Source organism: Miscanthus floridulus, chromosome 17 (assembly GCF_019320115.1).
Source record: "Miscanthus floridulus cultivar M001 chromosome 17, ASM1932011v1, whole genome shotgun sequence".
Lineage (NCBI taxonomy): Eukaryota > Viridiplantae > Streptophyta > Magnoliopsida > Poales > Poaceae > Miscanthus > Miscanthus floridulus.
In genome coordinates, this window is record NC_089596.1 from 45,068,722 (window position 1) to 45,094,297 (window position 25,576).

General features: G+C 44.9%; 3 protein-coding genes across 5 annotated transcripts; 2 read left to right on the top strand and 1 right to left on the bottom strand.

The window, feature by feature from the left end:
• Positions 1 to 290: 290 nt before the first annotated feature.
• LOC136517815 (uncharacterized) lies at positions 291 to 3,334 on the top strand. 2 transcript variants are annotated; one of them, XR_010774345.1, is made up of 3 exons: positions 291 to 879; positions 1,971 to 3,019; positions 3,216 to 3,334. XR_010774345.1 is itself a non-coding variant. In XM_066511463.1 (2 exons), the coding sequence occupies exons 1-2, from the start codon at positions 383 to 385 to the stop codon at positions 2,206 to 2,208; spliced, it is 735 nt and encodes a 244-aa protein (XP_066367560.1). In that variant the 5' UTR covers positions 291 to 382; the 3' UTR covers positions 2,209 to 3,334. The 2 variants fall into 2 exon arrangements, 1 of the variants encoding a protein (XP_066367560.1); XM_066511463.1 differs by having other exon boundaries at positions 1,971 to 3,334.
• Positions 3,335 to 5,623: 2,289 nt separating this feature from the next.
• On the top strand, positions 5,624 to 8,608 carry LOC136518620 (uncharacterized). Of its 2 annotated transcripts, none has more exons than XM_066512294.1 (3): positions 5,624 to 7,290; positions 7,395 to 7,482; positions 8,084 to 8,608. In XM_066512294.1, the coding sequence occupies exons 1-2, from the start codon at positions 5,902 to 5,904 to the stop codon at positions 7,449 to 7,451; spliced, it is 1,446 nt and encodes a 481-aa protein (XP_066368391.1). In that variant the 5' UTR covers positions 5,624 to 5,901; the 3' UTR covers positions 7,452 to 7,482; positions 8,084 to 8,608. The 2 variants fall into 2 exon arrangements, with proteins under 2 accessions (XP_066368391.1, XP_066368390.1); XM_066512293.1 differs by having other exon boundaries at positions 7,381 to 7,482; positions 8,084 to 8,607.
• Positions 8,609 to 10,599: 1,991 nt separating this feature from the next.
• Positions 10,600 to 15,064, bottom strand: LOC136515439 (serine carboxypeptidase 2-like). The gene is made up of 9 exons (XM_066509020.1): positions 14,578 to 15,064; positions 14,360 to 14,455; positions 14,191 to 14,283; positions 13,993 to 14,078; positions 13,558 to 13,833; positions 13,154 to 13,278; positions 12,804 to 12,899; positions 11,032 to 11,140; positions 10,600 to 10,862 (listed from the first exon to the last, which is right to left on the bottom strand). Exons 1-9 carry the CDS (start codon positions 15,026 to 15,028, stop codon positions 10,707 to 10,709), a joined length of 1,488 nt encoding a protein of 495 aa, XP_066365117.1. The 5' UTR covers positions 15,029 to 15,064; the 3' UTR covers positions 10,600 to 10,706.
• Positions 15,065 to 25,576: the final 10,512 nt, after the last annotated feature.

Sequence of the window (25,576 nt, forward strand, 5' to 3'; positions counted from 1 at the left end):
AGTAACTATTATACCATTGTATGAGTTCTTGTTACCACGTGACTCATAAGTTTATTTTTATTCTATACATATATTAAGGAATTTTGAGTTTCAATAAAACCACTTAAAAAACCATTATATATATTATATATTAAGTCGTCTTAAAATTACCTGATATAATGCATGAGACCAGATACAACACCAAGCCCTCGTTGACTTGTGGGGCCCAGAGGTGGTGTCCAACGTGTACTTCGTCACCCCACCTCACGTGGATCTCATAGCGTCGGCCGTCGAGGCATTGACCCCTCCACCAAGCCACAAAGAATCCATCGCCTCCGTCCTCTCCAACATCCGAAGAAACCACCCTAAATTGAGCACCCGCCTGTACGAATCTCCGCGCGCCATGGCCTCATCCCGGAACCCCGATGCACTGGCGGCGCCGGCGCTGACTCCGGCGCCCGCGGCGGTGGCGCTGGAGGCGCAGGCCCAAAACCCTAGCATTGCTCCCGGCGACCCACCGTCGCCGGAGATGGAGACCACGGCGGAGGCGCTCACGCGGGAGGATGTCCTCCGGCGGCGCCGACGCCGCGTGGCCCGGCTAGCCGGTGTGTACCGCCGGCTCTACTGGGCCATGGCTGAGGAGGTGCGCGCGCGGCACCGGCAGTACGTCTGGGACCTCGCCCGGAGCCCACTGGAGGCAGAGCAGCCGCCAGCCCCTCCAGGGGGGCCCATCCCGGCGGCCGGAGAGCCGCCGAGGCCGGCGCCGGTGCCGAGGAGAAAGAAGTGCGGGTTCACAGGGTGCAAGGTGCGGGCCATGGCCGCGACCCGCTTCTGCCACTCCCACATCCTCTCCGATCCCAAACAGCTGCTGTACAAGCCCTGCGCGTACATCACCAAGAGGTTCGTCTCTTCTCCCTACACTACACGTGATTTGGAAGAAGGAAGCCGTGGACCTTGGTCTGATTAGGGTTTACCGATTCCGTCGCCTTACTAGTCTGGATCTGGCCAGCTAGTCATTCAGGTTTAGTGTTTCTGAAAGGGGATGCAACCTCTATATCTCAGTTGTGGGTTGGATTGCCATGCTTCTCTGGAGAAATCTTTGAGATGACCCCCATTAGTGCGTTTTTGTATGTCAATGACTGATTGAAACAGATGGAGTCATTAAAGACGATACTGTATTTGTGGTGATTTATGTGTCATTTTGTGATTTTATTTTGAGGGAAAGTGGTTTTTGAATTTTGATTCAATAGTGCTAAATAGGATATGTAGGCTCCAGATCGGTTGCTCTATATGGATACTCTGTCGCTCCCATTATCTGTTCATTGTTGCGTAGACAAGTGTTTTCAATCTAGGTGTTGCCTAAATTTGTTCAAATTTTGAGCATAAATTTGTGTGCTTGTCTTTTCAGTTCTAGCTTTCCGCTTATGGATAGCTGATGTCTCATTTCATAGAATTGTCCCAGTGAACTATAGGAACCTTGCTTTTGATAGCAAGCTATTTTATGATTTAGCAGAGTTGGATCGATCAGTTTCAGCAAATAATGAAATGACATAAGCAAATAATGTATATGGTTATTTTTCTTTGTCTAAGTGAGCTGATATATGTTTTGCTAATGAAATATGACTTCCTATCATCATCATCGGGTTCCATCTAAACAGGTTGTGATTTTGAGTAAGCACCTCAAATTGGACGTGCTTTAATTTCTGTGGTTGTCTACTTCATTCAGATTTTGCTGTTTGCAGATTTTGATTTGTATCACTTAACCTAATTAGAATTTGAAAGCTCTGTTTCAAAGGCGTCGCCTAGGCGTCCAGGTGGACCCAGCTTGCCTGGGGTCTTGTTATGCCTTTCTGCTTGATTCATAGTTGGATTTTTTTTACTTAACCACCAATAGCATAGTAATTCTTTGATATAAATTACTAATTCATACAGTTTTCTTCCCCTTAATTGATTTTAGCATGAATGTTCTAACTCTTGCCCTGTTTTTCCAGTGGGCTACAGGGTGGGCTTGTCACCTGTGGTAGGCCGATCATAAAGTCTGCAGCTCCCTCCCTCTGTAATATTCACTTGCAAAGATGTCAGAAAAGCATTGCACAAGCTTATAGGAAGGTTGGCTTTAACCCACCCCTTACAGGCAAGGTCACCCCAAAGTTTAGTGTTTTGGTTGCTGAATGTGTTCGTCAGATCCAAGACAAAAGGAGAAAATCACTGAAACCTACAGCACGATAGAAATGTCCTAAAGATGGAAATGTTCACTGAACCATACCTCGATGTACATGTGTGCACAAACTTCATGATATTATTATTCTGAGATTCATCCAAAGCAGTGATAACGTACTCTGCCAGATTACTACAGTCAGTCCTGGTTGAATGATATGAATAATGGAAACTTGCATTACATGGTATGCATGAGTTGAAGATTAAAGTGTCATTGGAAGAATGGATGTCACAGGAATAGTTGTCAGTAGCATATTTGAAATGAAAAATTGAATGGACAAGCTCGTGGGAGAATCAAGTATCAACTGCGAGAGCGCGTAGCATGCAGTTATAGAATCTTGAGGAGTTCTATGTTCTATTATTTACCAGGCAGTCTTTGTCATGAGCTTTTGCGAGTTGCTGAACATGCAGCAAGACTGCATGGTTGATATGGTGGTGTGTTGATTGTTGGACATCATCATCTTGTTGGTAGGATTATACAGCCTGCATGACAACTGGTGATTGCCAGCATCAAACCTACCAACATGGGCTCATATGAAAAGGTTGACCACTCCTAGGATATCACTGTTCACATTGATTTGGTTTCCATTTTGGAGTCACATCCAAATTGCAACCTGTATTGCATGTATAGGTAGCTCGGAGGGAAATCGTGCAAATTCTGGAGGAAACAGAATTATTTCTTGCCAAATTGAAATTCAGTACAGGTGCTTATTGTGTGCTTTGCAGAGAGATGTATGAATGCAAGATCTGTACTTCCATGGCAAATGGACTTGGCACAATATGAGATGCTACTTACCAAGAATGTTGTGCATCATGCACCAAAGTAAGCCTTACAAAACATGCAACTATGAGGATACTGCAGTACACATTTATGTTTGTCGGACGTTCGTTGCTTGGTACTGTTATAAAATTTCCTGATGTTGGACAAATAATAACCCTTTGTCGCTTTATGGATTTTAGCTGTTAAAAATTTAAAATATGGCTACAATTTATAGGTGTACTGGATTGTTTGGTTGCAGTTTAATGGCTGTAAGAACTAGGCGAGGCATTTTTCCTGACATCAAGTTTTGCTGTTACTTGTTAGATGTTGCAATATGTAAATCTGTAAATGGCATTTGAGTTTACTTTTTTTCTTGTTTATCTTATGCTCAGATTTGTATTCCTTCTTTCTTACCGTTAGATTCAATTTATGTGTAATATTTTCCAGCAATATTTAGCTTCCGGTCCTGGTTTTTTGTCAGTGACAGCTATTGATTCTTTTTAGTGCCTTACTTTGATCTTGCAAGTTATTCGTCGTCCATTGAAAGGTTATTTCTTAGTGCTGGAGCGCTTGGCGGCAAAGGATGCTCGGTCAGATGTTGGTGGATTTTAAAATTTAGCTAACAGTCGTCGGACGGCAAAGGATGCTCGGTCAGATGGCTTGAGGTAGCAGCAGAGCTGCAGGACAGTTATTTTCTGACGAAGCGGGACCTCTGAAACAGAAATAAAATGATTTCGTAACTATCATTGAGCCTTAATATTAGAATTCAATCAAAAGTACTCGCTCCAACCCATAATAAATAAGTTTCTAAAAATTTTTAGATAGACAAGAACGTTGGCAGACGCATGTACCCATTTTTTTCTTTTTCAGAGGATATTTCTTGAATTTGACGGTTATTGTTTGCATAAGACATAAAGTTTCATCTCTTTTCCTTTTCCAAAGGATATCTCTTAAATTTGACAGTTAATATTGTGTTGCATACTTTCATGTGTCTATAATTAGCTTCTGCATTAGGAGGCAATATTCCATGTTTGTGTAGAATATTATTTTTTAAACAAAATTTTAAACTTAGAATATTTTTTATGTTAGGATGGAGGAAGTATCTAAAGTATGAAAGGTTTTCTGTTAGCTAGCAACTTCGTATTGCTCAATGAGCGCTAGCTCACATGGGGCGATATAACGGAAAAATTAGGTGGATTCCATGATGCAACCATGGACATCTGCCATGGATTCATACCACATGTCTATATATGATCATCCAATACATGGAAGAGGTATTTGAAAGAAAAACTACAATTCTCCCATACGTTGGATTATTATGAATGGACACGTTACACAGTAAAAAGGATGCTGTGGCCTGGGACGGCGGAGAAGAACATGTGCGGTTCTCCTTCATGTAGTTAATATACCCCGTTTGGTGTGGGCCTCTTCCTTTGGAAGCTTAGCTCATCCCATCCTAGTTGCATTGGTCTTCTCTTCATGTAGCGAGGCCGCGAGGGTACTCGGGGCCCAATACACCAACAATAGCGGAGATAGATCCAAACGGCGAGGCCGATCAGTAGGTTGACGAGGCCGATTTGATGCTAATTCATTGTTCGAAAGACCCACGAAACTGAGAAACTCATCGAGGAGATGCATAGCGGGGATGCCGTAAACTCGTCATGGCCACCTAGAACGCCAGCAAATTTTATTGAGCGACATACTGGACAGCAAAGGGGGTTGGAAGAGGTTGACGTAGAAAATAAAAAGTAAAATAGATTGGTCTTTTCATGATTAGATAGACAGATCTCTCAATCAATTGTAATCCTCTTCTCATATAAATAGAGGTGGTATTATCTTAGTAGGAAAATCTATTCCACACGTAGTCTAAAAGTTTCTCACGAGATCAGAGGATGTTTCAACTAAAAAAAATTCATGAAGTGTCCTTGGCCAGCGTGTCCTTGTCCAAAATCGGTATGGACATGTTTTTGCAGAGTGTAGGCACTTCTGTCGATTCAAATGCAATTTAACCCGAAATGAAGCCAAGGGTCCAAATTTGATTTTAGTTCCATCTTCGACTCTCCAGTCATATTTTGGTCGTCAACAACTTGTCAAAATATTCCGTCTCTTCAAACAATATGCATAAAATACACACGTCTGCTAGCATTTTTAAATTTTACATTGAAGAAAAAATAGAGTACATTTTGAAAAGTTCTGATGGTCTTTAGTTACAAAAAATATGTAAACTCCCTTAAAACAAAAACTAGAATGAGTTGAGAAAATTTAGTGGAAGTAATATAGTTAATTTTCTAAAACAAAGATCGTGAGCTAGAATAGCACTTATACCCAACAATATATTTTCTTACTAGACAGCTCCTTGAAACCGCGTTCAATGTGAGACAATTTTCAATGTATATATTGACCATTCTTGCAAATTTCTTGTTCTCTGGGACCTGTCCATTCACTAAACTGGCTCCAATGTGCCATCATGACAATGTTCCTACTTTCCAATTCTGAATGTGAACAAAAGGTGATAAATCACAAACTTTTGCTAAACACCTCTGAATTATTGGCGTTAGTGTCGCCACTAGGATGTGATCCAAGTGATGGATTCCCTCACCTTGATGTCTTTCCTAACACTCTTGCTGCCGATAAGCTTCCGAGACCCACCTTTAGCTGAACCAGTCTTAATCCAAAGACAGAACTGACCTGTTAGCTTGCGACACCTCACTTATCTCAAGGCGCCACCGGTAAACAGCTTGAACACTTCTTGGCGGGCCCCACCTCCACCTGCACTTGCACCCAAAATTTCAAACCATCGCATAATCAAACACGGAAGGAAGCCGTCTCTGCCTTTAGCGAGTTCGATTCTCCGGCTTTGGCGTTGCACAAAAGCAAGCAATTAGCAGACAGACCAACCATACAATCTTCTTCCCCGTTTGCAGGAGTTGCTTCTTTAGAAGCCGATGGCCATGGCTTTGAGCTTGGGCGGTGGTGGTAGGAGGAGATGGTCGTGCCGAGCAGTGCGCAGGGGGAACGGAGGGGCAGGCTGCCGCCATTTCCACGTCCACTGCCACATCCCTCGCCAGGTGTGGGCATTCTCGCCTTCCCGGTTGCCGCCTCGCTTCCTGCTGTTGCCTTATCTGCTGATCCTTTCGGTGCTTTTCTTGGCGGTGCTTGCCTTTCTCGTGTGTTTCGGCTGGCTCACCCTGGTCTATCTTGCGTCGTCGCTGTGGAGCCGTAGCGTGGATCGCGCCGGCGATGCCAATGAATTTGGCGGAGAAGACGAACGGGAGGAGAGACCTTTGAAGCTTGTGACAGAGCATGCTGGTCATTCTGGTCTCTCAGAAGTCTGTATTGAAGGGAAGGAGATAAGAGAGGCCGAAGATGGAGTCTCTGAGGAATCTCAGCACATATCAAGGATGGCTTCAACAGGTATCTGTATCACCGATGACGAGGAGAAGATTGCCAAAGAAGTGATACTGCTCGAGAGAAATTTGAAGGGGTTAAAAGCATTTGCTGAGTTAGATGGCTCCACAGAGAAGCATGATCAGCTGGTGGTAATGGACATTCCAGTTGATTGTTTTCTCGACGAGCCTAACACCAAAGAGTTCAGCACCTCAATTAATGATACAATGAAATTGCTTGATGTGTTGTCAATTGGTCAAGTATTTGATGCAGATACGAAGGAAATATCAGTTTTGGGTTCAACGGAGATTTTGAAATTTATTGACAAGCATGATACTGCAGAAATACTAGTTAACGGTGCTGGGACTGATTTTGTGATTCCAGAGGTTACGTCTTCAGATGATTCAACCACCTATGTCCTTGGAGACAAATACATGAAGGAGATCAAACAAAAACAGAGGCCAGCAGAATTATCAGTTGACACTGTTCCTGAAAAGCTACCTGCAGACTTCACTGATGAATGGCAAGAAACACAAACTTTAGTTATTGAGCATAACAACAAGCAGCCTGAAGCAGCCTCCAATGAAGAATACAGAAAGCGGATTGTTGGTATTTCAGATGAATTTCATGATTCCGTATGTGAAATGGCTGGGTTGCCACTGGATTCTGCAAGTGAAAATATATCTGAAAATGCAACAGCTTCAAAAACTCCGTTACATCAAACAAACAGTGACAAAGATATTGAACATCAAGAAGACCTTATTCAGAACAAGAGAGTGGAGTCATCAACTTCTGCATCTGCTCTTTGTGATTTTGCTGACAGCCATTGGCGAATAATAGAAGAACTTGATGGCTTTGCAAATGAAGAAAACGTTGACGAAGAGGGGACTTCAGTCCTTGAAACGGTACAAGATGAGGATGAGGACATAGATAATTATGCCTCCATGGTTAGTACAAGCACATATACTTTAGTCATTTTTTGCTAATTAGGTGTAGCTTAATTTTCCCCGGGCTCATGTGTCAACTGAATTTGGAAGGGGGCACCACGCAGATTGCCGCTGGTTCGGAGGTCCCCAGCACCGTGGTGGAACTTATGTGGAGTTCTTGATGTGTTTGAAGGAGGTGAAGACTAAATTGAGGTGAGAAGTTAGTCCCTTCTGTGGTCATTTATCCTGTATCAGCCAACCCGCTTATGTTTCATGTTTCTTCTTTATATTGTGGACCGTTAATCCTAATCGGGATGTTAATTAGTATCTCCTATTACAGTTAATAGGATAAATACAAAAAAATAGAATAGTCTCGGCCTTTGCCGTCGCACATAGCCAAGTCTTACAAGTTTTTAGTTCAATTGCTAATAAAAAAATAGGGAAAGAGTGAAAATAAATAAATAAAATCATAAACAAATTCTATTATTGCTTTTTCATCCATTCTTGGCAAATATGTTCATAGTGACGGCCTTCAATGCGCTACTCGCCAAGCGAATCATCCTCCTTATATCCTCATGCTATAACAATGCCTAAAATCGTAGCTATCACCCGAATGTAGCCTGCCCATGTCAACCCACAACTGTCCTTTCCTTTAAAAAAAATTGAATTTTTGGCCGCTATGCTACATTGGACTTGTAAGAAAAATTTACAATGAATTATTTTTGGTACCTGGGTTTGTTAATTCAACTTACAGTACATCCACATCACATTTTATTTCGGGACTCATCCTAATCTGCTAGCCACTTTTATGCAGATTTTCAGATGTCGTCAGGGTCCTCAGGGAAGTATTAGGCCTTCTAAAATTTCAAAAAACTAATGCTCATCTCATTCTGCTATCAACAATATTCCTCAGGGCTTGAGGTTTTATTTACCTGCCTTCGCTCTTTTACTATTGTGTGCCATGGCTTTAACCATTTGTTTTTTTTTCTTTATTTTTCTTCATTTTGGAAGCTTTGGGCTTCCAACTATTGGTATTGCTCCAAACAAGGATTGGGTTTTGTGTTTGTGTTTGACCACTGAGATATTGGTTTTTTAGTTTGGAGAATTGGATTGATGTTTACGATGAAGCTACTTCTTTTTGAGTTTTGACTTATTGTAATCTTCTTCATCTTTTTGGCCAAAGTGACCAATGTAATTATACCTTCTTCCTTGAGATTGAAGAAAGCTTGACTGACTGTAATTGGTACGAAATGGAAACACGTCGTGTATACATTCTTTTGTTTTGGCCTGGCTGTCGCATCTAGGAACCAGGTCCGGTGGACAGACTCTAGAGCTGTAAGCTGTCCTTGTTTAGTTTACTGAATCTAGAGCGCTTGTTTGGTAAGATATGTTATGTTAGTTGAGATTAATAAGCACTAAGATAATATTTATTTTGTTTGATTTGAATCAATTTATAACAATTATTTTTATCATAATAAACCTTAATTTACTATTAAAATATAGTATGTGCCTTAAATTATACTAATCATCTTCTAATACCATCATTAACCTGCTAATACCCTGCATCCCGCGAGCCTGGCTCTTAAGATACGATTTTGATTCTCATTTCCCGGGTGCTAGGCTTATTCGCCTCTTTCGCATCCACGGAACCAAAGGATATACCAAAAATATCATAAAATTGATTTTCACTTGAGCCACTAATATCTTCCTTTTTAGTGATTGAATGGAGAGAAGGCACGAACTAAACCAGCAACAAATACCAAAATCAACAAAAAAAATATTTGTTGGTATGTCTTGCTAGTGGTATGAAGAAAGGGATAAGTGAATTATGGAGTAAGGAATAACCATATAAAGTGGGGACAACATTAAAATGGTAAGAGCAAAGTATGTATTCATATGGTAGCATGCAAATTTCAATTATCATCACATTATCTTGCTCTTGCATTTCATCCAAGCAAGTCAATAGTTTTTTTATGTATCTTGTATTACTTGCTTTGGTTGTGTTGTCATCAACCATCAAAAAGGAGGGACCCTGTAAAAAACGTAGACCCTAGCAAGGGCATAGTGAATTTGTTGGTTGATTGAAAACATAACCATTAGGAATAACAACGATTGCTAGCATACATAGTATAGTCCTAATGATGCCAAGGAACTAGGATAAGGTGGAGATCAAGACCTCAAAGAAAGATGAAAGCTAGAGGAGCTTTGAAGATCCTAGAAGACAACCAAGAAACTCAAGACATCATATAAGTGAAGCCCAGGCAAATGGACATAAAGAAACACACTCAGATGAGCACCAGAGTGCTCTCTAGTGCAAGCAACGGAGAAATGCATCAAACAAATAATCTTCCAACAATCGGCAATGGCTAGTTGACGTGGTAGGGCACCAGATGTGTGTGGTCACTGAAGCTATTCAGTTCTCACTACTTTTGCAACTCGAGTTTGCAACAACTAATTGAGTTGGTTGGGGCTATATATACCTCATACCTGGCCATTTGGAGTGTGTTAGAGCTTGTTGAAGCTATAGTTGAGTTCAGGTTCATCCCTTTGTGCTCTAGCCACCATATGCTTTAGGCAATTAACTAAAGTGCTTTGTGTTTAGGCTAGTTAGAGGCGGCTTTTAGTGCTTGCTCTAGGTTTAGGTCTGGTTTTCTTAGTAAGGTTTGCATATCGCCTTGCTCGGTGCTTGCTCACACCAAGAGTGTTGTACTTCCTCGGGGCTTGTGGTGTACGTGGGACATGAGGTCCTCCAACTGAGTTTGTGGAGTGGCCGATAGTAGGGTACATGGGACATGAGGCTCACGATGTTTTGGCGGAAGCTCACCTAGTGGAGACAGTGGTGAGTGGTTCGGGAGATGCCAGACGGAGACCCACTTATGAGCAGGAAAGGTCCATGTGTTATCCACGGAATTACCTGACTAGGAGCTTGGCCCTTGCGAGTATTTGCGAGGTCTACAACAAGGTTTAGTTCAAAATGTGAATTTGCTGATACCTCGATATAAACATCGAGTTTGCATTCTCTAACTTATTTATATTTCCACATTTACTTATTGCATATATTTTGTGTGTGTGCGCGCGCGTCCGCGCACGCTTTACCTTCATAGTCTAGCTTGATAGGTTATTTGATAGAATTGGAACCTTTGCTGCAAAATTCTTTGTGTTAGAGATAGAAACGTTTAGAAAACCCCAGTGCATATCTAAACAAAACTTGTATAGGTTTCTAAAAGTGGTTTTAGAGACCATAGTTTTTAAATGACCTCATTCACTCCCTGTCAGGTGTCACCCTTCACTATGATTTGCATGTACATCAACGAGCGACAACTACCTGACTGTGATAATTTGACACCTCATCTTTATTCATGATTTCGTTCCATTGTTTACCCATTTACACTCATGGTGATATTTCTCATTATTTATGCTGAGAAAATAAATGGAAATTATACAGCGGTTCCATTCTTAGGCATAGGTTTCTCATGCAAGAAGTGTTGAAACAGTATGAGCGCCTGTCTCGGGCGGTGGAGCGGAACCTCGTGCCCTGCCCCTCGGACAGTCACCAAGGTCAGTCCCTTGTACACTTGGCTCCATCCACCAACCTGTTCAAAGCGATCACACAAAGAACAACACAAGCACAGTTGTTAACCCGTCGGGTGATGTCTATCAAGTAAAGGATATATGATATGCATATTGAATTTAGAAATGTGTGCATTGGTTTCATATATATCTATCATCAGGGAGGCACAGGTTGAGGGGGATGAAGCTCACCTCCTTGATGTCGTCATACCAAGGATACCAACTAACGACAGTTGGAAGGTCCAAAGCATCAATGGAGTATCTTGTTGCTGTCAAGGGGACTACCGAGTCCGTGTCCCCACTGGAAATTAAACAAACCAAAAATCACTCATTCTACTATAGTGTTCTAGATAAGACGATCAGCCGAATCACACGATGGAAATATAGGATTCTAGTCATAATTTGATGCCGAGGTATTATGCCATCAACATCTCGTGTCTCGGCATCAGAATGGTCTACGAAGCGAAATAGAATTTTGATTCATGTGTAAATGAAATTCAAATGCAGTTTTATGTCACTTTCCGACGTCTCTAATTTCTCGCTAAACGTGATGACATGTCGATAATGACGCTCTCAGTTCAGTCAAAGGAAAATTTGGGTGTACTTGACTGAAATTTATTGTTTATGACTACAGGTTGGCACAAGTCACAGCTTAAGACAATCTGTAGTCGAGTTGTGGCCTGTTGCTATTCCACATTTCTGCTCGAGAAAATGGCTATTGAGAAGGGGAGTACGTACCTTTTGTTGACCTGAAAGGTTGGAACATTTTGCATTTTTATTTATATTCTTTACATGCGTGGACTTACTACAGTATATGTACCTTCTAAGAGACATGTTTGGTTTGAGGAATAAGGTGGTTCATTTTCTTCTCACTCCTCATTTTTTCTATTTAGTTTGTGAAATAGAATGGGTTAATTTATCATCACCTTATTTCTCACAAACTAATAATTAGTATATGCATGAAAAATGTGTTAGTTCCACCAAAATTCATTGGATGAACTCATGATGCATGGAGTGACTCTACAAACCAAACACACTGTAAAGTCAAAGCGCGCTGCACGTGAGTCGTGAGGTGAACATCAATCAATGGCTGCTTTGCGTCTCTCGTTCTCTTGCGCAGAAGCTTCGCTAAGGAACATCAGCAGCCTAATCTTATTGAAGACTATTTAAGAAAAGGGGCGACCCAAGGATATATCAATAGTCAGGCCGGAGAATATGCATATAGGAAACAAACTCGATCTATTACGTCGTGAACTAGTGTTTATGGTATTGGCCACATATCAGCGTTATCAGTGGATATGAATTCAACATCGATTCTTACAAATTTGAAAATGGTTCCAATATTAAAGTAGAATTCTAAATAATCACTATATCTGAATAAATCAATTTCTAGAGTTGTCTTAAATCAGACTTTTTTAAGTTTAACCTAATTTATAGAAAATAGCGCCAAGATTTAGACACAAAATTAATATCATTAGATACACCATAAATAAACTATATTTTTATAAAGTGTGCTTATTTGGTGTCACGTACTTCTTTCTATAAAATTGGTCGAACTTAAAAAGTTTGACTTAAAAACAACTCTAGAAATTGATTTATTTAAAAACGGAGAGAGTAAAAAAAATAAAACTATAGGCACATGCACTTTCTTTAACTGGTCCTAAATATTTGCAAGCGGCGATAAAACTTTGAAGCCGATCGACCGAATTATGTGCTGCTTGTGTGTTATTCTGACATGTTATTAGAAACTAACCACTCAAACCTGTATGTGGACTAGAACTCTCTAGAAGGGAATTAATAACCTTTATTTATTCAGTGTGCGATGAAATGAAACCTATAACGATAATACGATATAGTGTGATTCACAAAAAGAAAATTAACAAAAAAGAAGCACATGATATATGTAAAAAATATATATCTAATACCTAATAATAAGGAAATAAATCAGGGTTGAAGGAACAGACCTGAAGACCCATATTCTGAGGCCAGCTGCAATAAGTTCCTTGTAGATATGAAGCATGGACTTTGGTGAATCTCCCCAGTTGTTGTTGATGGTGTCACTGCAGTCATTAAGCAACATATGCATGCATATCAGCACAAAGCAGCACATGAAACAAACTTGCCAAACTCGATCCCTTTTACAATTTGCAACAGATAGATTGCAACTATACAGAATCGGTTTTTGTGCCAATCGAAAATTAACACACTCAAAGCTAAGGTTTGAACTTGCTAGTCTATGCCGGCCGGCTTACACCAGTTTATATGTGAAGCTTGTCGCATATATTCATTATTCACGTGGTGACGATGCACGCACCTGCAGGTGGCCCATGTGTAGTTTATGCCGGTGACGTTGGCGTGGAGAGCCCGTTGCACCTCCGGGCGGTTGTAATATACCGTGGAGTGCCTTTCGGTGCACGGGTCATAAGACGATCCGCCCCTCTGCATGCGTTCATCATGTGTGTACGTACGTTGTGTACACGGCCCGACGACGGAGAAAACAAAAACCCATCAGATCAGTAGAGACGACAACGACAAGGGAAAACAAATTAAAGGCCGGCCGGCGCCACAAAGCGAACGTCCAAACTTGGCAGCATAACACCCAGCTTAACTTGTCCCAGGTCCAACCACGGGCCGTTTTAGTTTGTTGGATTGCAAAAGCAGAGGAGTGTTCAGAGATGAGAAGGTATTGCAACAAGCTAGTAGCTACGGAGTACTCACGTAGCGGCCCTTGAGCCTCCGGATCCTCCTCGGCGTGGACGACGACGATGTCTCATTGCATGTGGGCGTGTAGATGCTGTAGGGGTCGATGTCGCCCTGCTCCGCCGTTGCTCTGTCGTAGGCGGCGTTGCACGGCGGCGACGCATGCTCGATTTCGTCGTGCACGCAGGTGGCGTCCAGCAACCGGTACGTGGCGTCGGAGATGAGCCCGTGGTTCCACCATGACTCGAACGTGCCCACTTGGTCGTGGTAGTCGTCCGTCACCGCGTTCCCGACCTAGCCCGAATCAAATCAATCACATAGCATAATATAATATATGTAATGTGCCTTCACGTCGTCGATATGACTTGGAGTATGTAGAGGATGTCAATATATGCAAGGACGACGTTGATCGATGATGCGTGCTAGCTAATAGGAGGAGCATTGAGCGTGTACCATGAAGCCTTTGAAGTTGATAATCGGTTTCTCCACGCCTTTGTTCTTCCGGTACACAATCTGGGACAGCTGCGGCACGTAGTGCCCTACATACGGATTTGAAGAATTCCCGATGATCGATGTGAATTACCCGTAGATTGCATTGGAGGAGAAGACTAGACTATATATAGATGGAAAAGCAGTTAGCTAGATTTTTGCCTGCGTAGCTCTCCCCAGAGATGTAGAAATCGCGGTACTTGTACTGCGGGAACCTCTCAAACCATTTCACCAAAAACTTGTAGGAATCGTGAGCTGCATGCAGCAAGTTTGGAAAACGCGCGCTGAAACCTTGAAACAAACAAACCGGAAGCAAGACACACACACAAACCTGTTCTTCTGTCGCCGGAGTCGTAGAGGTCGGAGGTGGTGTTGGTGTAAGAGAATCCGACGCCGGCCGGCGAGTCCAAGAACAGGATGTTCGCCGCTGCAGCCATTCAGATATCGATCACACGCTTCACACGCCAACATCATCACTGCTTTCACAACGAAAATGAAAGCTAAAGACACCGCCCAACTGCAAGCGGCCGGCGTACCATGCATACATACCTCTGTTCCACCGGTACCTGTTGAGGAAGAGCGTCGCGCCGTCCGGCCGGATGCGGAACGCGCCCAGCTCCTCGGAAGCGCCGTAGGCCACCGACGAGCACCCGGGCCCGCCGTTCAGCCACAGCACGAGCGGTGCTGGCTGAGCCTCCGGAGGCACCTCCTGAAGCCAATAGAACAGTGCTCGGCCTGCGTGATGGTTGACGGTGACGTACCCTGAGTACATGGGGAAGTCCACGTCGTCGGGCTGCCCGGGCAGCCGGACGATGCGGTCTGCTTCATGCCCCCCTTGTTGGTCCGCCGTGGCCACCACCGTCGGCGGCGGCCGGAGCTGTGCCCACGCCACTAGCACAGCCACGGCCACTAAGGCTACAGGGAAACGACCGGTCATGGTCTTGGCCCCGGTTCTTGGATTACAATGTGTCCCTTCGCCCACTTTGCTCATGAAGCACATACATACATACACAAAATATAAATAAATGTATTTCAATTCTTGCGATGCTTAGCTGGAAATACGTGGTAGCTAGCTAAATTGGCTATATATAAAGGATAGACGGAGTTGATAGATATCACTCTTTACTTTGGTCTGGACCGCACGCTTTCCTGATGTTACTGCTGGGCGAATTAATCCGGCTACGACAAGGAAAAACCCTCAACATGATTGTGATGACGTTATCGGAATATATAGGGATCAAGATTGTGACATTTATCGGAAAAAAACTAACACCATCGATGGTCAGAGCAAGCTGCTAAAGTGAACAAAATAAAACACTTGTCTGCTTTAATTTGGTTGAAATTGTCTACAATCCAAGGGTTGTTGTAAGCTGTATTTGAACGGGTGAACCAGCCCATGCAGATCCTTCGCTTTGTAAATGGGTTGCTGACGTTTTCTAATTCAGCCTTGGTTGCCGAACCAAACACGAGTTGAGCTGGTGAGAAAACAATCAAAAGCAAGCGTGGATTGGATGGACATCCGTCCGTCCGTCCGACTTGCCAGGTCTCAGGTTGGGTGGTCAAGGAGCCGGGGTTTCACACGGGCTCCGCCCGCCGCCAACGCTGGATGATGCCTTTGGAGGGGAGGGGCCAATGCTCTGCCTGCTCTGGACCCCGAGACGATCGCGCTTGTTGAATGCACATGCATATGCACGCAGGAAGGACGACGACGGCACCACCCTTTTTTCCTTTTGCGTCACAATGACTGAACGAAACGAATGAATAAACGGAGATGATGGGTACTGTACACGCGTGCCAGCACTGGTCTGGTCACCGAATGCTCGCTCATGGCCGACGTGTCTAGAGTAGTGTGACAGGCGGTGGACGGTGGGGCGACGCTAACTGATCCGAATATCTGTGATCGATCGGTTCATAATTCAGGTGCACATCGCACGTCAGTGCAGGCACTAGGCCGTCTTCCCTCTCTCGTCTGTTGCGCTCGACATGATGGATCTCGAGTAAGCATACGTACACCACCAACCCCATCCTATGCCGATACGATCAGATTCACGGCATGCGTGGAGTAACTTATATATAGGATCTTGACTAGCCTATTAAACTCATGAAGACCTAAACCATGTTTTGCACTTAGTTGCAACCTAAGCCATCGGAGATACAGCTAGCCAACACGCGTCCACGATGAGAGTGATCACGGACGCGTTTTGCACACCTGCATCTTATGACCCTCATCGGAGACGTAGGGTGTGCTTGTTTGCGACTAAAATTTGACATGCAAATGATTTGGAGAATAAAAAATTACTTATGTCATAGATTTGAAAAGCTAAATGTGAGAGGTTAACAAATTTTGGTAGCAAACCAAATAATAACCAAAATCATGGCTTTGACATATTTTAGAAGCAAACCAAGCACCGTGCTATGACAATGAAATCTATACCTAATACTCTGTATTAAAGAGGCAAAATTTCTGTGTATTTTTTCGTCTGGCCCATTCTTTGGGTCCAACTGTTCGGTCAGTCACTTACTTCTGGCCCACTCACTGCCCATTCGCTCGAGTCCACCTTATCCTTACGACGCTCTAACAACAAAAAAAAAACTCTTCGTCTCCAGTCCGCGTTGCCCGTGCCTCTTCGTCTCCCGTCCGTGTGTAGCGCCGCCGCTTCTCCTGTCCACGCGCTGTGCCGAGGTCACCGCTCCTCCCGTCCACACGTAGGGCCGAGGAGCTCCAAGCGAGGAAGAACGGAGTGTGAGAATGGGTGAACGAGATGCCGTGCCAGGCACTCGGTTCCGTGTTAATATATTCGGTGAACAGCCCACCGGTGATGGCGTTTACAACATGCATGGTTACAACAAGAAGGTCCTACAATTAGGGATCTGATTACTAAGCCACAGGTCTCATAGATACAATGTACCTGGACTGGTTACAAACGTTACAGAGAGAGGTTTACATCTGACACCGTCTAACACTCCCCCTCAATCTTAGCCACTAACAAGGTTAAGATTGAACCTAAACTCTCTCATCTTCTGAGCTGATATCGCCTTGGTGAAGCCATCTGCTAACTGGTCACCAGAGTTGATGAAGCGTATATCAAGAAGCTTCTGTGCAACACTTTCTCTGACAAAATGAAAGTCGATCTCAATGTGTTTAGTTCTAGCATGAAAGACAGGATTGGCAGATAGATATTTTGCACCAAGATTGTCACACCATAACCGAGCTGCAGGTGGATGATCTATCTTGAGTTCAGTTAATAACTTTTGCACCCACATCATTTCAGCCGTAGCATTGGCTAAGGCTTTGTATTCTGCCTCTGTACTAGATCTAGATACTGTTGCTTGCTTCCTTGCTGTCCATGAGATTAGATTACTCCCTAGGAACACAGCAAAGCCGCCAGTGGATCTTCTATCATCTACACATCCTGCCCAGTCTGCATCTGAGAAAGCACTCACCATCATGGATGGAGACCTCTTGATCTTGAGTCCCATACTTAGGGTACCCTTGACATACCGCAAGATTCTTTTAACTGCACTCCAATGAACCGAGGTTGGGGCATGTAGAAACTGACATACCTTGTTTACGGCGAAGGAGAGGTCAGGCCGTGTCAAGGTTAGGTACTGTAGTGCTCCAACTAAGCTTCTGTATCGTGTAGAATCTTCTTCACCAAGCCTTTGTCCATCGGTTACACTGAGTTTCTCACTGGAAGAGAGCGACGTGTCTACCACCCTGGCTTTGTCCATCCCTGATCTCGCCAAGATGTCCGCAGCATACCTTCCTTGGGATAGCAACAACCCATCTGTTGTTCTTTTTACTTCAATTCCCAAGAAGAAATGCAAGTCTCCTAGATCCTTGAGTGCAAATTCTTTCTGCAGATTCTTGAGTAATGCTTCGGTTGCCTCCTGAGATGAGCTAGCAACTATGATATCATCAACATAAACAAGAACAAACACTCTGTGCTGCCCATGGTTGTAATAGAAAAGAGAGGTATCTGCCTTCGAAGGAACAAATCCTAGCTCTTCCAATCTATTGCACAACCTTGCATACCACGCCCGAGGTGCTTGTTTCAAGCCATAGAGAGCCTTGTCAAGTTTGCACACAAAGTTGGGATGACTCTTGCTAATGTAGCCCGGCGGCTGATTCATGTAGACTTCCTCCTCTAATACACCATGAAGGAATGCATTCTGGACATCAAGTTGTCTCAGGGTCCATCCTTTTGACATGGCAATGGACAATATCAACCGTATTGTTGCTGCCTTTACCACGGGACTAAAGGTATCTTCATAATCGATTCCATACCTTTGCTTGAAGCCTTTGGCTACCAAACGAGCCTTGTACCTATCAATGGTCCCATCCGCTCTGCGTTTCACCTTGTACACCCATTTGCATCCTATTATGTTCTTCCCTTGAGGACGTGGCACAAGGTGCCAAGTTTTGTTCTTCATTAAGGCTTGGTATTCATTCTCCATCGCTGTACACCAATGTTTGCTGCCAAGTGCTTCATCAACTGTTGTTGGCTCTTCTGTTGGTCCCTTGGTACTCATACACCAGCGAACCGTGCCGTCAGTGTAGGTTTTTGGACATTGAATTCCCCTCTGGAGACGAGTTGTCGGGCGTTGAGGTTGAGACGGCACAGACGAGACAGCAGGAGATGCATCCGCAGAGGACCCGAACAACAAAATCTCCGTCGCATCAGCACCTGATGCTGATGCTGTCGGCGCTACTGTCCCCCCGTTGGCCGTATCTGTCTGCGGCTTGGTGGACGATGTGGCCATTGTGGCAGACCCCGATCCGCCAACAGAAGATCCAGGTGAATCGGTCGGCGCATCTTCTTCAGCCCCAGGCGCCCGGCGTGACGTTGATCCAGGAGTGTATCCTCCTGCAGGCGGTACGGAGGCGCCAGGGAGATCCCCCTCAGATCTGATGATGTCCGCGTCGGGGGGACACATGAGATATCGTTCCCCCGGTGCGTGTTGTAGCCCGTTTTCTTCAGAATTTGTTCTTGTTTCATCCAAAACATCAGCAGCACTAGATGACATGTTAGTATAGGCAGGAGATAACTCATGTTGGTCTTGCAAATTTGCATCCCAAAAAGAAGACAAAGAATTTTTTAATATATCGGGTAAGAGAGCAATCGTAGATTTGAGACGGGCTCCTGCATTTGGGTGTAAGGAGGCAAATGGAAAGACAGACTCATCAAAGATGACGTCCCGGGAAATGTACACACGCCCTTCTTTTGGATCAAGGCACTTGAATCCCTTGTGCATATCACTGTACCCGATGAACACACATTGCTTGGAACGATACTCTAGTTTCCTAGAGTTATATGGTCTGAGGTTTGGCCATACAGCACACCCGAACGTACGAAGGAAATTGTAGTCCGGTTGCATGCCAAATAATCTCTCAAAAGGGGTTTCATCATTGATGAGGGTAGCCGGTTGATTAGGAACACGGCAGTAGAGAAAGCTTCATCCCAGAATTTGAGGGGCATGGAGGAGTGCGACAAGAGTGTGAGCCCTACTTCAACGATGTGTCTATGTTTCCTCTCTGCCGACCCGTTTTGCTGGTGTGCATGAGGACATGATACATGATGATTGATCCCTACACGTTTAAAGAAAGAGTTCAAGGCTTGATACTCTCCCCCCAATCTGTTTGCATGGTTTGAATTTTTTTACCAAATTGCCTCTCAACAAGGTTTTGAAAATCTTTGAAGCGTTGAAAAACTTCAGATTTGTGACGCAAAAGGTAAACCCACACAAACTTGCTGTAATCATCAATAAAACTCACATAATAATTGTACCGACCAACTGAACTTGGGGCCGGTCCCCATACATCTGAGAAGACAAGTTGCAAAGGATGACTCGATTGACTGGATGATCTAGGGTAAGGCAATTGGTGACTCTTGCCTTGTTGACATGCATCACATACCCTAGACTTATTGGAATCTGAAACAAAAGGGAGTTTATGGCGGCTAAGGACTTGCTGAACCACACGAGAGGATGCATGACCTAGCCTATGATGCCATAGCGACGTGGATGGTTTGACAACACCAAAGACTTGCTTATTTATGGATGTAGATGATGAGGACCACAAGGGATAGAGCCCCCCTTCACATCTGCCTTTATGGAGGGTTTTGTTCGTCACTTGTTCCTTGATGAAAAAATGATCAAGATGAAACTCAAGAAAGATATTGTTATCTCGAGTGAGATGATTAACTGAGCAAAGACTTTTATGTGCTTATGGAACATGAAGAATATTTTTTAGATGGAGATTAGGGGAATGCAAATGGCTATAACCAACATTAGTAATCTCCATACCTAGCCCATTGGCAGCATGAACTTGATCTCTTCCATGATACTTGTCATAGACTGTCATCTTCTCAAGATCTCCAGTGATGTGGTCTGTCGCCCCCATGTCCATGTACCAGTTAGTGTCAACCCCATAGGAACTGGTAGCGGTGGAGGCGCTCTTCTGAGGAGGTCCTGAAACGGAATGATCGAACCTTTTGTAGCAGCGGTAGGCCTGATGACCTTCCTTGCCACACACTTGGCAAAAAATGCCGGCCTCAAAGTTGCTAGAGCGGCCACCACCACGGGCACCCTTCTGCTGGCCGCGCCCGAAGCCACCGCGGCCTCCACGTCCTCCGCCGCGGTTGTTGGGGCTCCAACGGCCCCCCTTGTTGGCGATGTTCGCGGTGTGCTGGCCTCCTCCGCGCATCTCAATGCGCTGCTCTTGGGCGATGAGTTGTGCGTACAGCTCGTTGACCGTGATGGGCTCGACATGGGTGGAGACGGCAGTGACGACCCCGTCGAAGTCCTCGCCCAAACCGGTCAAGATGTAGGAGACCAGTTCCTCATCTTCCAGTTTCCTTCCTGTAGAAGCCATTTCATCCGCCAGAGATTTCATCTTTGTGTAATACTCACTGACGGTGGAGGTGCCCTTGGTTGCTGTGGCCAGCGCCATCCTCGTTGAGATGACACGAGCCCTTGACTGTGATGTGTGGAGAGCCTTGATGGAGGCCCATGCTCCCGCCGCCGGGGTCACGTTAGTGACCTGAGATCCGATCTCCCTCGACAGCGATGTGAGAAGATAGCTGAGGACCTGTTGGTCCTTGGCCACCCACTGCTCGAACTCGGGGTTCAGAACAGGTGGCTTGTCACCGGTCTTGGCGACGTCGTCCGACTTCTTCTCGTCCTTGGTGATGATGAACTTCTCCGGCGGCTGGGTCGATGGATCGAGGAAATGCACAACTTGTGCACCCCTTAAGGCGGAGAGGACCTACGCCTCCCACATGGCGTGATTGTTCCTCGTCAGTTTCTCTATGACCGGAAGAAATCCGAGAGGAGAGAAACCAGCGGATGCTGTAGCTGAAGAGGAAGAGAACGCCATTCTACAAATCCACTAGGAACATATGGCTCTGGTACCATGTGAGAATGGGTGAACGAGATGCTGTGCCAGGCACTCGGTTCCGTGTTAATATATTCGGTGAACAGCCCACCGGTGATGGCGTTTACAACATGCATGGTTACAACAAGAAGGTCCTACAATTAGGGATCTGATTACTAAGCCACAGGTCTCATAGATACAATGTACCTAGACTGGTTACAAACATTACAGAGAGAGGTTTACATCTGACACCGTCTAACACGGAGGAGCTGTCGGATGCGGACCTCCATCCGGCGGCCACTAACGAAGAACTGTTGTTTGGGGCTCCCGGCATTCTTCACATGGCGCGTCGACGACGCGCACCGCGAGGCTGTGTCCAGCCGCGAAGCGCCACGCGGCGGTGGATGAGAAGGAGGGCCGGGAGGTGGCTATGGCGCCATGCGCGTAGTCTTAGGGCTCCATGAAGAGGAGCGCGAGGGAGCTGGAGCGCAGCAGGAGGGGTGCGTGCGTGGGTTCCCCCTAGAGAGGCCCGACTGCACGGCGAGAGAAGGCGCGCCGGACGCGAGCGGCCAGATGGAGCAGTCTGCGCTGCTCCTCCTAGGACCCTGCTGCCGCGTTTTATCAAGTGGTCAGCACCGCCACGTTGGCTGTCATTCAAGTAGTCGGCACCGCCACGTTTCATCCACTAAGCGAGTCGGAATCGGATCCAATCCACCAAGACACCAGCTCGGATCAGGAAAAAAAGTCTATGGTAAGTTTGACATGAACTCCACGTTTGATACAAACTCCTTCAATTTTTTCCTATGTATCCCAAAGGACATCAAAATTTGCTTCAAGAAGAATTTTAAAAAAAATTACATTATTTTCTACAGAGAACACTAAATATGATTGACGTACTCAACTCAACCATCAATGCCTCACTCCCTAATTTTGTTAGACAAGACACAGAGCACCTACAAGCCATATCCATTGCTTTTTTTGTTTTTTCTGATGGGAATGGGAATTCATTTGTGTTAGATTGATCTCTAATCTCAAACTGGGCCCAACGGCCCAGTTGGGCCTTTGATCCGCGCCCTGATCGGGGGCGCCTAGCCCACAATGGCTAGAGCACCCCTGTCACACTGCGCAATAAATAGAGGTGGGGGCCAGCGGCTCTGAGTACGAGGTTCGCTTGAGCTACAGTTCCCCACCGAAATCCCTAATCCGATCTAGAGGGGGTGCAGCCAGTGATGGGAAGCCACCAGTTGCGCCGCCACCGCCTCTGCATCCACCGAGGGGCTGCTACATCGCCGGGCTGCCCTTCAGCCGCTACTGCACCACCGCCCGTCAACTCGACACCACCACTGGGTTATCGCCAAGCACTGCGATGGCGAGCCCATCTTCATCCAAGGCGGCCAAAGGTTTGCACCCTTCACCCCTCTCTTTCTCTCGTTCTATCTACTGCTACTGCACTAGTAGATGTTCTAGGACTCATGGTTTTATTCAATAGCAAATAGACATGCTAGTTCTATGCCTAGAGATCCTGTTTAAGGTCTAACAATGGTACCAGAACCTAACTAGGTGTAGATCTAGTCTATCGGAACCCTCTGTCTAGATGTAGATCATGTTAGGGGTAAGAAACAGAGTAGATCCGTTTGGATCTGAGAAAAGAAGAGGGTCACCGAACCCTAACCCAAATCGGGTGAAGAATAGAGAAAAGAAAGGGTCTCGGATCTCAAAGCCAAAACCTAACCCACAAATCAAACTCGAGGAAGAAGAACAGTGAACGAAACCCTAACCCTAACCAAACCCTAATCTCGATCCTAACCCCATCCCCAACCATAAATTGGATAGATCTGAGAAGAGAAGAAAGGAAAATCAAAGAAAAGAAAAGGGGAAGGGGAAGAGGTCTACCTCGCCGCGGCACCGTGCTGCTGCCTCATCGACGCGCGAGCGGGTGCTCGGGCCAAGGGCGCCGTGGCCAGGCCGCTCGATGGCGGCGCGCTCACCCGCTGGGGAGTGCGCGCGTCGGCGAGAGGGCCGGCGACAGCGCCGTCATCGTCTTGCCATCGCGGGACCAGGACAAAGGAGGTGAAGTGGCCGGGTCAGATCTAGGGTTTTGGCGGCGTGCTCATCCATTAGGGAGCGTGCACACCGGCGAGGGGACCGATGATGGCGCCATCACCGCTCGCTCTTGCTTCCACTCAGTTGCTGCTATTGCTGCGCTGAGGAGAGGATGGAGCGAGGCGATGAGGGAGAAAAGGCATAAGAGAATGATTAGGGTTTCCCCAGGGGCGCCGCGGCGTCGGCTTTTATTTCGAGCGAAACGCGCGCGTGGCCGTCAGATTAAGATGGACGGTGCAGATCGATCGGGCCAACGATTAGCCCAGGCAGGCGCACGCGGCCGCGTGGCTTTGGCGGCCCAGGCCCAGGTTGTGGCCTGGGAGGCACGGCGCGTGCGCAAGCAGAGTGGACCGGGCCGTTTTGCCGGCTGGGCTGAAGAATAGTGTTCATTTTGAATCAAAATTTTGTTTTTCTTTTCCAATAAATATTTATTTCCTGGAAAATGGATAAACGACTTAAAGTAAATAGAAAAGAGAATTTTCCTATGGGTAAAATTCATTAAATTGAATTGTTTTTCCGCTGCGTATTTAAAGTTGTTATTTTCATTATTAAATTCGAACCAACGGGACAATTTAATTTTGAAAAATGAATATGTTTTTAGTTTACTATAATATTTTTATTATTCTGACCAACATTGATTAATGGCAATATTATGATGTTATTTATGAGTTTTGTCATGCATTAATTCTATTTCTGCCCAACGGTGATGTAGAATTAGTGTAGAGGACAATTGTATGTTTTAATTTTGACCAACGTTGGAACTAAGGCATGCAATTGTTGTTATTATTTATGTTCTCACTCTATATGAATTGTATTTTCAGGCGGATACAACTTGATGGGTTGTATCAAAGAGATCCCCACTCTCAAAGATGACAACTACACGGAGTGAAAGAAAAAGATTGACCTAACCTTCATCTTGGCTGAGGTGGACTGGGTAGTCACCTCACCGTGTCCCACTGACCCTGTGGCACCGGTGAGAGAGACAAATGAGGCTGATGCCACTTGGGCAACTAGAGAGAGGGATTTTGCATCCCAAAAGATGTCCTATGACCTTGAGCATAGGAAGTGGGTCACTACCAACAAGAAATGTTTGGCTGTGATAAAGAACACGATTGAGCCTGCAATTGTGGGCTCAATCCTAGAGTGTGACATGACCACCGAGTACCTCGATAGAATAAAGAGTCAGTTCACTGGCTCTTCAAAGACATATGCTACACAGCTAATAAAGCAGCTGGTGACAGAGAGGTACTCTAGAAATGGTGGCATAAGAGAGCACATACTAAGGATGAGCAATTTGGCATCCAAGCTAAAACCAATGGATCTGGCTCTCAAGGAAGAGTTCCTTATCCATCTGATTTTTGCTTCCTTGCCAAAGGAATTTGACACTTTTATTGTCAATTACATACAGCCCGAGAAATAGGACTTAGAGAGGCTCATGTCTATGTGTGCAAGAGGACGAGAGAATGAAAGCTGCCAATGGTGGCACTATCAATTATGTGAAAGACAACAAGAAAAAGAATAATAATGCTCACTCCTTCTCAAAGTCAAAGGGAAAGGGTTCCATGCTGCATCAGCCTCAGCAAAACAAGTTCATAGTAGAGAAAGACGAGTGCCTCTATTGCAAGAAGACGGGATATTATAAGAAAGATTGTCCTGATTACTTAAAGATGATCATGGCAAAGAAAGGTGAGAACATTATTACGTTCATAAATGAATCCCTGTATGTATAGTATTCGAAATCTATTTGATGGATTGACTCAGGTGCAACTGTTCATGTTGTTAATTCTTTACAGGGATTCTGTTCGATGAGGACTACACAAAGAAGAGAAAGACACGTTAAAGTTGCAAATGGAGTCCGAGTAGATGTTGAAGCCGTTGGCGATCTTTCTCTAGAGCTTGCTAACGGCTTCACACTTTTACCTAGAGATATACTTTATGTTCCTGCTTTACAGAGAAACTTGTTTAGTGTTTCATGCTTGGACAATGATGGATATGATTGCCATTTTGGAAATGGCAAATGTAAGATAACATTTAATAATGCATGTGTTGGTCTTGCTATCTTACAAAATG

What these genes read in the sequence shown, in the direction of transcription:
- LOC136515439 (XM_066509020.1), bottom strand. Translation starts at nt 15,028, where the DNA reads ATGTGCTTCATGAGCAAAGTGGGCGAAGGGACACATTGTAATCCAAGA. An exon ending in CAGGTACCGGTGGAACAGAG is followed by an intron (nt 14,456 to 14,577) that starts GTATGTATGCAT and finishes GAATGGCTGCAG; the next exon opens with CGGCGAACATCCTGTTCTTG. An exon ending in TCAACTTCAAAGGCTTCATG is followed by an intron (nt 13,834 to 13,992) that starts GTACACGCTCAA and finishes GATTCGGGCTAG; the next exon opens with GTCGGGAACGCGGTGACGGA.
- LOC136518620 (XM_066512293.1), top strand. Translation starts at nt 5,902, where the DNA reads ATGGCCATGGCTTTGAGCTTGGGCGGTGGTGGTAGGAGGAGATGGTCG. An exon ending in TAGATAATTATGCCTCCATG is followed by an intron (nt 7,291 to 7,380) that starts GTTAGTACAAGC and finishes TGAATTTGGAAG; the next exon opens with GGGGCACCACGCAGATTGCC.
- LOC136517815 (XM_066511463.1), top strand. Translation starts at nt 383, where the DNA reads ATGGCCTCATCCCGGAACCCCGATGCACTGGCGGCGCCGGCGCTGACT. An exon ending in TGCGCGTACATCACCAAGAG is followed by an intron (nt 880 to 1,970) that starts GTTCGTCTCTTC and finishes CTGTTTTTCCAG; the next exon opens with TGGGCTACAGGGTGGGCTTG.